The sequence below is a fragment of the Trichosurus vulpecula genome, chromosome 1 (assembly GCF_011100635.1).
Source record: "Trichosurus vulpecula isolate mTriVul1 chromosome 1, mTriVul1.pri, whole genome shotgun sequence".
NCBI classification, from domain to species: Eukaryota; Metazoa; Chordata; class Mammalia; order Diprotodontia; family Phalangeridae; genus Trichosurus; species Trichosurus vulpecula.
The window spans coordinates 2,184,158-2,195,800 of NC_050573.1; the positions used below are offsets into that span (position 1 = coordinate 2,184,158).

General features: G+C 45.0%; 2 protein-coding genes across 3 annotated transcripts; both read left to right on the top strand.

The window, feature by feature from the left end:
• Positions 1-1,327: 1,327 nt before the first annotated feature.
• LOC118834131 (putative protein ZNF720) lies at positions 1,328-3,961 on the top strand. Of its 2 annotated transcripts, none has more exons than XM_036741567.1 (4): positions 1,328-1,686; positions 2,302-2,428; positions 2,913-3,008; positions 3,495-3,961. In XM_036741567.1, the coding sequence occupies exons 1-4, from the start codon at positions 1,651-1,653 to the stop codon at positions 3,578-3,580; spliced, it is 345 nt and encodes a 114-aa protein (XP_036597462.1). In that variant the 5' UTR covers positions 1,328-1,650; the 3' UTR covers positions 3,581-3,961. The 2 variants fall into 2 exon arrangements, with proteins under 2 accessions (XP_036597462.1, XP_036597463.1); XM_036741568.1 differs by having other exon boundaries at positions 3,523-3,961.
• A 3,418-nt stretch (positions 3,962-7,379) lies between these two features.
• On the top strand, positions 7,380-8,677 carry LOC118833841 (zinc finger protein 2 homolog). Its single transcript, XM_036741253.1, has 2 exons — positions 7,380-7,578; positions 8,133-8,677. Exons 1-2 carry the CDS (start codon positions 7,380-7,382, stop codon positions 8,675-8,677), a joined length of 744 nt encoding a protein of 247 aa, XP_036597148.1.
• The last annotated feature ends 2,966 nt before the right edge of the window (positions 8,678-11,643 follow it).

Sequence of the window (11,643 nt, forward strand, 5' to 3'; positions counted from 1 at the left end):
TAATGACTCTTAAGAGGTCCATTTGGTTCACTTTTCTTCAGCTTGTGACAGCTGACTTTAGATGCAAAGTTCTGAATTTGGTCACAATTGTTACAGGTTCCTAGTTTGGAAAAATTCCCAAGATCCAGGCAGAAGTGGGATTTCCTTCTTAACTTTACAATTATTTCTACGTCCAGTTAACTCCTGGCCTCCTTGTGGTAGAAGGAAAAGAGAGTTTCCCAGAAACTTTTGGATAATGAAACAGCAGAACACACATCAGAGATACCCGGTACTTAACCCAGAAAAGTCTTCTGTTTACGTAATTGTTTTACCACAGTCTCCCCGCCAGACTGTGAGTTCCCGGGGAGTGGGGACTATTTTCTCCTTTCCTCCTATCCCTAGTGCGCAGCATTCTGCAGCGGCTCAATAAAGGCTTATCGGTCGAGGGGTAGGGGAACGGGGGTTCCCTTCAGCCAGCATCCTTTCTGGAATAGCCACCCGCGGAGTCAAGGATGGTCCCGCGTCTCCTCTCGATGCCTGGTGCAGCCTTTCCCATCCACACGGTCAGGATCTCTTCTCATTCTGAGATAGCGCCTCCTCCGAGACCCCATGGTCAGGGCTGACCGGTCACCTAGGCCTTGATGGGTCCTCGGTCTGGAGAGGCCCTGATCACGGTCAGTGCTGGTTCTCAACAAAATACCTTATGGATTTAGAAAAGCATCCGGAATCATGGAGCGGCTTTTAGAATTGAGCGATTTGAAACTGGATTCCCTCTGGGTTTGACCCACGAATTTGGGGACACCTACTTCTCACGAAAGATGGTCTTTTCCCCCTGAGCACCCTGCATAGGAAAGGCCAGGGTCCCCCTCCAGGCTAGGACGTAAAAGGGCTTCCTCACCTGGCCAGGGGGGCGCCCCGCCCACGAGGGGGCGCCCCGCCCACGAGGGGGCGCCCCGCCCACGAGGGGGCGCGCCTGAAGAGACCCACATTTCCCAGAAGGCAGCGCGGCGTGAGGCGGGGCTCCAGGGCTGGCTCAGAGGCTGTGTCACTTCCGCCTTGGTCCCTTTCTTCTGTGCCCGGAGTCACCCTGCCGAGGCCTCGCCCCTCAGAGCCTGGGTGGGCAGGTTGGGGCATGGGAGGGCTGTAGCGGGTACGGGAGCTGACACCAGGTTTCTGCTCTGGGTCCGAGTGGGGTCCCTTACCTGCCGGAGGGAACCGGGCATGCGCAGTACTGACCTCCCCTGTCCCCCCCCCCCCCCTTTCTGGGGCGCGCTCCTTCCTGCTGAACTTGCTGTGGCTCTCCAAGACGCTCCCAACTCCGTCCCCGCTGTCCCGGGGTCGAGGGCGCATGGCAGCCACCCCTGGAACCTCGGGGGAGCCCCTGCGGACTGGACTCGCGGGCTCTAGGCCGGCCTCGGTTTCCTCGCCCCTAAACGGGGGGCGTGGCGAGCTCGCTGGTAGCAGGCCAGGGGCCCCTCTGACCTTCAGACCCCTGTGCACCCTCGGAGTCCTCACGCCACTCCCTGCGCCTGCAGCTAAGCCCTGCCCCTCGGTCCCCTGGACATTCCCCGGAGGGGCTGGAGAGGGAGGGTCATCGCGGGTCCTGGTCCCTCGGCAGGCAGACCCTCGCTGACCGTGCCCCCCAGAAGGGGCCAGGAGGAGGAGAAGGAGATGTCTCCCGTGTTCCCGGCGGCCAGCGCCCACCAGGTGAGGGGTCCCTGGGTCCCTGAGGGTCAGTGCCCCCTCGATGCCTCAAGCTCCGTGACCCCCCCCCCCCGTGCTGGCCCCCTTCAGGGCTGGGGTACGATCCGTGAGCCCCACGAAGGGAGCCTGGCGAGCTCCGGAGGCCTCCTTTTGGGGATGTGGTCCTTAGGGGGCCCCGATGGAGGAGCCTCAGAGACCTCCCCGCATCGATTCTGGGGAAGGACTTTCCTGGCAAACAGCACAGACGGTCCCTCTGGGCTCGGATGTTGTTGTCCCCCTTTTAAAGAGGAGGACACCGAGGCATGGGTCATACAGGGTGGGGGGAGGGGGGACACAGGCCGGGGCAGCACCCAGAACCAACCCTCAGGAGGCACCTGCCTGGGAACCCCAAGATTCCCGAGCCTCTGCAGGTGCTCTCCCTTCAGTTCTGGCCATCTGCCCTTGTCTTCCTCCGCTAAGAGTGTGGAGGATCCCAGAGGGTCAGAGGCATGCCTGGAACCCGGGTCCAAGAATCAGACCGCTCTGCGGTCCCCCGAAGCTAAGTCTGGGGGACCTTGGGAAGGGTCATCCACCCGGCCAGCTCCCTTCCTGAGCAGCCAGGTGTCCTGGGTCTTGTAGGGCCCTGTGACATTCGGGGATGTGGCCGTGGACTTCTCCCAGGATGAGTGGGGGCACCTGGACCCTAATCAGAAGGAGCTGTACCGGGAGGTGATGCTGGAGAACTATGGGAACCTGGTGTGCCTGGGTAAGGAGGCTCCCTTGGGACTCAGCCTCTGCCCTCCACAGGGCTGGGGTCCACTCTGAGTCCAGCCACGGTGGGGCAGGAGGAGAGGGCAGAGGAGCCCAGAGGTCCTTCACTCCCCGGGTGGCCTCAGGGCCTTGGACACCTGGACATCCTGGGCTCAGGTCCCCCTTCCCTGTTCACTCCCCACAGACCCAAGATTCTTCCCCCAGTTCCAGGGCAGTTGAACCACCTGAAGCTGTGAATGACTCCCAGGTTTTGAATGGGGCCCAGGCCCAGAGAATGAGATTTCTCTCTGAGCCCTGGGCCAGCCCAAGAACCTGGTACAGACCCCCTGGGCCGGACCTGCCCTCCTAGGTGCCCCCCTGCCAAGACCAGCTGTGCTGAAGCATTGAAGCCGTCAGTGTCCACCTGGCCTGGAGGGGGGCCTACGGATGGGAGGCTGAGGTCTTCTCTGGCCCCAGCCATCTTCCATTTCCCTGAACAGGACTCGCAGTTTCCAAACCTCATGTGATCCAGCAGTTGGAGCGAAGGGAAGCACCTTGGATGCCGCAGGAAGGTGTCCCAAGGAGCTGTGGTCCAGGTGAGTGAGTGCCCCCAGGCAGTGGCTTAGTGGATTATTGGATATTCAGTTGGCTAGAAGAAGCAGTTTGTATCTTATACTTTATAATTATGAAACAAGATAAATTTCAGAAACAACGAAAAGACATAAATGCCCAGTGTTCAGTGATGGTTTTCAATGACCCAACAGTGATTTCTTATAATAAATAATATTACACAGTAATAATGTAGGCATCTTCTTGAAAAAAATGTCTCCCTAGATTAATAAAGACATTCCTTTTTTCAGCTAGTTATTGGTTCTGATTTCCTGAAGGATCAATAATCCCCTCTCTTTTGATCTGGTTACCAATACCAGGGAGACTCAGACACTGTTAGGGGTCTAATCCTTAATTTCTGGAGCACATTGTAGAGCAGGTGCTGTAGGCTTTCAGGCTTCCTTAACTCCCTAATACCTCCTAGCTGAAATATAAGATCCTGGGCGTGGCATTTAAAGCTTTTCATTCTCCAGTGCCCCCCTTGAGTCGTCCTCTTCTTAGATCCTCCACAAACACTGTGACGCAACTCCATGGCCTGATTGCTGTTTCTCACACGTGAAACTTCATCTCTGGACCCAGCAGTTTTCCTGTCTCCCGTACCTAGAAAGCTCTCCCTTCTTTGAGCTATGCCCCCTGGCTTCTGTGGCATATATTTCTATTTATTTACACATTGTCTCCTTCAGTGGAATGTAAGATTTATTTCTCCATTTTTATGCCAAGTACTAGATTATTTTGATCAGAATCATTTGTGGTATGTTATAAAGTCTGGGATACAATATTAACTTCATTTTTGGGTTGATTTTTTTTGGTGCGCCTGTTACTATTCCTGCTTCATTGTTTTCACATATGAATTTCTTGGTTTTGTGTAGTTCTATGGAGAAACTTCTTGATATTGCATTAAGTAATTTATTTTTGGAGTACTGTCTTTTGTTTTTGTTTTTTTTTTTGCCGGGGGGAAGGCAGGGCAGTTGGGGTTAAGCGACTTGCCCAAGGTCACACAGCTAGTAAATGTGTCAAGGGTCTGAGGACAGATTTGAACTCAGGAACTCCTGACTCCAGGGCCAATGCTCTACTTGCTGTGCCACCTAGCTGCCCCTGGAGTACTGTCTTTTATACTCTTAATTTGTGTCATCCATGAACTTTAAAGGCCCCTCTAATTTTTTAAGGCTTTATTTCAGTCATGATTGTTTTAAATTTGACATATACAGTAACTTGTATATTTCTGGGTAGCTCAATTCCCCAATACTTTTTGGTTTTTGTAAATTATGTTGCTGTTTAAATTTTCGGGTGTGATTTTATTGCTAATGGAAATAAAAACCATAATGATTCTTGTGTCTTCCGTGTACCCCACAATCATATAAATCCTTCATTTACTACCCCTCTCCCCCAGAGCTACCACTTTCTGTTTGCAAAGTATAATAACCAGATAAACTATTATATCTAAATACAGCTTCATGATATTTAGTAGGTGGGACTACTCCTGATCTGAATTTAGGTCCATATAGCTGTCTCTTCCTTAATGGGAAGAAAATAGACTACAAAAAAAAAGGATGATAGAATAGGATTATATTTTGAAAACATATGTTCATGTGAGGAAACTTAAGAATAGGAAGAGAGAGAGATGACAAAATTTCGTTAAGGATCAAAAGAAGCATAAACAGAATGAATATGGTTGTAGTAGTATGCCATAGACCACTTGGACAGAAGAGGGGATTAGGTAGAGTTTAGTAAATTGGTTACAAAATTGGCATAACAATATAAAGGAAGGATTAAGAAAAGACATTTCTTAATATACTACTAATATGCCAGGCACTGTGTAAAGTGCTTTGCAAATGTATCAGTAAGGCAAAAACAACAATGTAGATGATAATTGTCAAAATGCCTATGTATTTCTGTATCACAAAGTATGACAGACTCTCCACATAGAAGGTAGAAGAAGTTAACCATTCAGACACCACAGAACCATATCCCATAACCAGATGTTCAGCTCACACAGCCAGTTAGCCCACTTCATCATAACAGCAAGGAACTCAAAACATTCAATACACAATATCACAGCCTAGAGCCTTGCCATCCCCAAACCTCTTTGACCCCCTGCTGCAGTCTTCCCAGAAACGAACTCACAGTACAGCTAAGTCAGCCTGTGCAGTTCTGTCACCAGGGCAGCCATTAGGAGCCATAACTGTGCACACTCTCTCTCTCCCTGCATTTTCTATGACATAACTTCCTTTTCCTGTCAGGAAGCTCCTCCCACCACATGTAACTTGGGCTTCCTGTGATGTAAGCGGGTCATATGGCTTATTAATGGGTGGGAAAGATCTTCAAATCTAAATTCCTACTGCAGCAAATAACTCATTTGATTCTCACAACAGCTCTATGAGGTAGGTGCTATTATCCCCATTTTATAGTTGAGGAAATTGAGGTAAAGAGAAGTTAAGTGACTTATCTGTTGTCACATAGCCTAAAGTAAATATCTGAGGCCAGATTTGAACTCATCTTTCTGATTCTAGGCCCAACTTTCAATCCACTGTGCCACCTATCTGCCTTCTTGAAGTGCTAGGGACCTTAAACTATTTGGGTGTCATTTTTTTTCTTCTTTGTGTTAAAACTCAGTATCTGATAAAACTCAGTATCAGTACATGTCTAATGTGGTGAAAAGAACACAAGAAAGTTAGAAGATCAAAGCTAAGTATTGCTGCTAATTAATGCTATGATCTTGAGCAAATTGGCATCTTCTTCTCAGTTGTTTCCTCTTTAAAATGAGAGAGGTGGACATTAGGTGATCATTCAGGTCTCCATTGACCCTGGCATTCCATCTGATGCTAAAGAGCCATAATTATTGACAGATTTGTTATTTATATTGAGCTCAGAGTACCTTCTATCTAGCTTCCAACTGCTTTTCCCTATTCGGCGCTTTAAAAATTAACAAAATTAGAAATACTCCAGGCACCACGGCATAGATGCAAGAAATTTGGAGTTGGGGACCAAAGACTGGGTTCAAGCCTTACATTGCAACATTTAGTGATTTGACTGAGGCAAGTTATTAAATTATTCTGATCCTCAATTTCTTCATTGCATAGTAAAATAACTTGCTTCCCTACCCCTAAATAATGTTAATAATAATTTATATCCACATGTATGAATACATTCACATATAAAAAGCTTCTGGAACTTTGTGATACAGTTTCATCACAGCTCTTTTCCCATTATAAACTTATATGACTAGTGGGTTGTTTTTTTTTTTTTTTATTTCAAGTGTACTAATCTTGATGGAAGACAAAGGTGAGAGGATATTTATATATTTTATTTCTTTCAGATTGGATGACTAGGCCTGAAATGAAGGAGTCATCTTTAAAGCTAGGCTTCTCTTTGGAAGACTCATCCCAGGAAAGATTTATAAGGGACACTGCCCATGTCTTCAGGTTGAAAGAAGCCTGTGAATTTGAGGCCAGTTCAGAAAGACAGCAGAGTAGTAAGGAAAGACTTTTCCGGCAATTAAAAATAATCCATAACCTCCCAATGAAGTGAGAGGCAGTAAATGTGATAAAAACGACAGATGCTTTATATCAAGGCTAGTACGTTTTCCCCCACAGGGTGTAAGCATGGAAGGACTCTATGAATATGATATTTATAGAAAAAGCTTAAGTCCATATTTAGACTTAAAACAATATGATAATAGAACTTTCTCCAAAAATAAGATTATTTTTAAGCATAATGAACTTAATGACTTCTTAAGTTACAATTCAGATCTTACTGAAAATGATAGGATACATTCTAGAGGGAAACCTCATGAATGTAGTGAATGTGGCAAGGTCTTTTGTCAGAGCTCAGAGCTTATTCAACAACAGAAAATTCATACTGGAGAAAAATCTTACAAGTGTCATGAATGTGGGAAATTCTGCAGAAGCAGAAATTTTATTCTCCATCAGAAAATTCACACTGGAGAGAAAATAAATGAATGTAAAGAATGTGGGAAATTCTTCTGCCAAAGTACACACCTTAGTGTACATCAGAGAAGTCACACTGGAGAGAAACCTTATGAATGTAATGAATGTGGGAAGGCCTTGACCTGGAATAGAAGCCTTATTCTCCATCAGAAAATTCACCCTGGAGAGAAACCTTATGAACGTAGAAAATGTGGGAAGGCTTTCTGCAGAAGCACAGACCTTACTCTCCGCCAGAGAATCTGCACTGGAGAAAAACCATACAAGTGTAGTAGATGTGGGAAATTCTTCTGCCCGAATTCATATCTTATTGTACATCAGAGAAGTCATATTGGAGAGAAGTGTTATGAATGTAAGGAATGTGGGAAGGCCTTCAGCTAGAGCAGAAACCTTATTCTCCACTGGAGAATTCACATGGGAGAGAAACCTTTTGACTGTAATGAATGGGGGAAAGCCTTCCACCAGAGCTCACTACTTACTCAACATCAGAGAATTCATAGTGGAGAAAAACCATACATGTGTAATCAGTGTGGAAAGGTCTCCCACAGGAGAGCAAAGCTTACTGAACATCAGTCAATTTACACTGGAGATAAGCCTCACAAATGTAATGAAAGTGGGAAATCTTTCTGACTGAGTTCACAACTTAGTATACATCAGAGAATTCATCTTGGAGAAAAACCTTATAAATGTAATGAATGTGGGAAGGTCTTTAGTCACAAAACAAACCTTAAGATACATCAGAGAATTCATACTAGAGAGAAAACATATGAAGGTCATAAATGTGAAAGGGCTTTCTGCCAGTGCTCAGACCTTACTCAGCATCAGAGAATTCATACTGGAGAGAAATCTTATGAGTGTAGTGAATGTGGGCAGTCCTTTGCCCAGAGTAGAAGTCTTACACTTCTTCAGAAGATTCATACTGAAGGGATACCACATGGCTATGGGAAGGCTTTCTGTGAAAACACAAAACTCTCCACCAGAGAACTCACACAGGAGAGAAAAAACCTTATAAATGTCATGAATGTGGGAGGTTCTTTCACAAGAGTACACATGTTGCTGCACAGCAGAAAAGTCATACTGGAAAGAAGCTGTATGAATATAAGGAAGGTGGAATGGCATTCCAGTTGACCTCACAACTTAGTATGCATCAGAGAATTCATTTTGGAGAAAAACCTTATGAATGTAATGACTGTGGGATGGTCTTTAGTCAGAAGACAAACTTTCAGGTACATCAGAGAATTCATACTGGAGAGGAACCATATAAGTGTAACAAATGTGAAAGGGCTTTCTGCCAGAGCTCAGACCTTTTTAAACATGACAGAAATAATTCTAGAAGAGAGAAATCTTATGGATGCAGTGAGTGTGGGAAAGTCTTTGTCTGGAGCAGAAGTCTTACTCTACATCAGAAGATTCACAATAGGGAAGCACAATATGAATGTCATGAATGTGGGAAGACTTTCTGCCAGAATGCAGAACTTATTCTCCATCAGAGAATTCACACTGGAGAGAGACCCTATAATTGTAATGAGTGCGGGAAATTCTTCCGCCAGACTGCACATCTTGCTGCACATCAGAGAGGTCATGCTGGAGAGAAGCCTTATGATTGTAAGGAATGTGGAAAGCCATTCAGAATGAGCTCACAACTGATTGTCCATCAGAGAATTCATCTTGGTGAAAAACCATATAAGTGTAGTGAATGTGGGAATTCTTAAGACAAAATGCACATCTTAGTTCATACCAGAGAATTCATACTGGAGAGAAACCATATAAATGTAACAAATGTGAAAGGGCCTTCTGCCAGAGCTCAGACCTTACTCAACATCAGAGAATTCATTTTGGTGGAGAGAAATCTTATGAATGCAGTGAGTGTGGGAAAGTCTGTCCTAAGCAGAAGCCTTACTCTACATCAGAAGATTCACAATAGAGAAACATGATGTGAATGTCATGAATGTGGGAAGACTTTCTGCCAAAATGCAGAACTTATTCTCCATCAGAGAATTCACACTGGAGAGAAACCCTATAAGTGTAATGAATGTGGGAAATTCTTCCGCCAGACTGCACATCTTGCTGCACATCAGAGAGGTCATACTGGAGAGAAGCCTTATGATTGTAAGGAATGTGGGAAGGCATTCAGAATGAGCTCAAACTGATTCTCCATCAGAGAATTCATCTTGGAGAAAAACCTTATAAATGTAATGAATGTGGGAAGTTTTTCCGCCAGAAGCCACATCTTATTGCACATCAGATGATTCATACTAGATGGAAACCTAATGAATGTGGAAAGGAATTTGACCAGAGCTCAAATCTTATTCAAACATCAGACTAACTCATACTTGAAAGATACTGTATAAATGTGGAAAGGCCTTTCAGAACCCAGAGCTTCTCCAACTCATTCTGGAGATAAACTTTTTAAATATGTTAAAGGTGAGTAGGCATTCCATCTGAGCTGACAACTTAGTGTACCTCATAGTATTTATGTTAGGGCAAATTCTTTAAAATGTAACAAATGTAGAAAGAGTTGCTGGAGAGAAAATCTTAATGTACAATAGAAAACTCCTTAATGTGTAGATATATGGCCTGGACCTGATGCTTCACTGATATAGAAAACTCCTAGAGCAGGAACCTACCAAATTAGCCTTGGTGTCTTCTGTGCAACTTATAACCTTAGAGAGTCGCTTGGGAAAACCAAGTGATGTCCTTAGCTTAATACAAGTATGTATTAGTGGTGGTACTTGGAACCAAGACTTCCTGACGTTGAGACAAGCTCTTTTCATAATGCCGCATTTGCCTTTTAAGAATTGATAATGGGAGGGCGGAGCCAACATGGCGGCCGGAAAGCAGGGACTTGCATGAGCTCTCTTCCAGGTCCCTCCAAAAACCTATAAAAAAAGGCTCTCAACAAATTCTAGAACTGCAGAACCCACAAAATAGCAGAGGGAGGCTGGGCTCCAGCCCAGGACAACCTGGATGGTTGCTTGGTGAGGTCTATCAGGCATGGAGCTGGGAGCAGAGTGGAGAAGAGCCTAGCAAAGCTCAGTGTGGGCGGCGGCAGGACCAACCAGACTGGGAGACAGGTGAAACAGGTCCTAGCACCCTGAATCAGTGAGCAGTGGCGGTTACCAGACTTCTCAACCCACAAACACCAAAGACAACAGAGAAGGTTAGTGGGAAAAGCTGCGGAGGACAGAGTGCAAGGGGTTTGTGGTTTGGCCACTGCCCCAGGGACAGCAGGGGTGGTGCAGCTACAGAACTACAGCTGCAGTTGCTTCTGGTGCCAGGCCCACTTGGTGGGAGTAATTAAGTGGCAGATCAGAGCAGGTGTGCAGAGCCTGCATAAGATCTGAGTCAGGTCCAGGTTGGTGGTTCTTGGGGAAGCAGAGCTGGCTGTATAGAAATTGCTCTGAAAACAACAGTGCTTCCCTTCAAGCTTCGAACAAAGTACCCTTTACAAGCAGTCATACCCCGATGAAAAACTCAAGGGTCAGGTAAGTTGGCTGGGAATGTGGCCAGTCAGCAAAAATGGACTCAGGTTCAGTCTCAGACTTTGGAATCTTTCTCTGGTGACAAAGAAGACCAAAACATATAGCCAAAAGAAGTCAACAAAGTCAAAGAGCCTACATCAAAGGCCTCCAAGAAAAACATGAACTGGTCTTAGGCCATGCAAGAGCTCAAAAAGGATTTGGAAAAGCAAGTTAGAGAAGTAGAGAAAAAATTGGGAAGAGAAATGAGAATGATGTGAGAAAACCATGACAAACAAGTCAATGACTTGCTAAAGGAGAACCAAAAAAATACTGAAAAAAACACCTTAAAAAATAGACTAAGTCAAATGGCAAAAGAGCTCCAAAAAGCCAATGAGGAGAAGAATAATTTGAAAGGCAGAATTAGCCAAATGGAAAAGGAGGTCCAAAAGACCACGGAGGAAAATACTACCTTAAAAATGAGATTGGAGCAAGTGGAAGCTAGTGACTTTATGAGAAATCAAGATATTCTAAAACAGAACCAAAGGAATGAAAAAGTGGAAGACAATGTGAAATATCTCATTGGAAAAACCACTGACCTGGAAAATAGATCCAGGAGAGATAATTTAAAAATTATTGGACTACCTGAAAGCCATGATCAAAAAAAGAGCCTAGATACCATCTTTCAAGAAATTATCAAGGACAACTGCCCTGATATTCTAGAGCCAGAGGATAAAATAGAAATTGAAAGAATCCACAGATCACCTCCTCAAAAAGATCCCAAAAAGAAAACTAGGGATAATGTTGCCAAATTGCAGAGCTCCCAAATCAAGGAGAAAATACTACAAGCAGCCAGAAAGAAACAATTTGAGTATTGTGGGAACACAAGCAGAATTACACAAGGTCTAGCAGCTTCTACATTAAGGGATCAAGGGGCTTGGAATATGATATTCTGGAGGTCAGTGGAGCTAGGATTGAAACCAAGAATCACCTACCCAGCAAAACTGAGTATCACGCTGCAAGAACATATGGACTTTCAATAAAATAGAGGACTTTCAAGCTTTCTCAGTGAAAAGACCAGAGCTAAATAGAAAATTTGACTTTCAAACACAAGAATCAAGAGAAGCATGAAAAGGTAAACAAGAAAAAGCAATCCCAAGGGACTTACTAAAGTTGAACTGTTTTGTTTGCATTCCTACTTAGAAATATGATGTGTATGA

Coding starts and splice junctions, on each gene's coding strand:
- LOC118833841 (XM_036741253.1), top strand. CDS start 7,380: ATGGGAGAGAAACCTTTTGACTGTAATGAATGGGGGAAAGCCTTCCAC. Junction 7,579..8,132: donor GCCTCACAAATGTAATGAAA/GTGGGAAATCTT, acceptor TTCATTTTGGAG/AAAAACCTTATGAATGTAAT.
- LOC118834131 (XM_036741567.1), top strand. CDS start 1,651: ATGTCTCCCGTGTTCCCGGCGGCCAGCGCCCACCAG. Junction 1,687..2,301: donor CGGCGGCCAGCGCCCACCAG/GTGAGGGGTCCC, acceptor TGGGTCTTGTAG/GGCCCTGTGACATTCGGGGA. Junction 3,009..3,494: donor CCCAAGGAGCTGTGGTCCAG/GTGAGTGAGTGC, acceptor TTCATTCTCCAG/TGCCCCCCTTGAGTCGTCCT.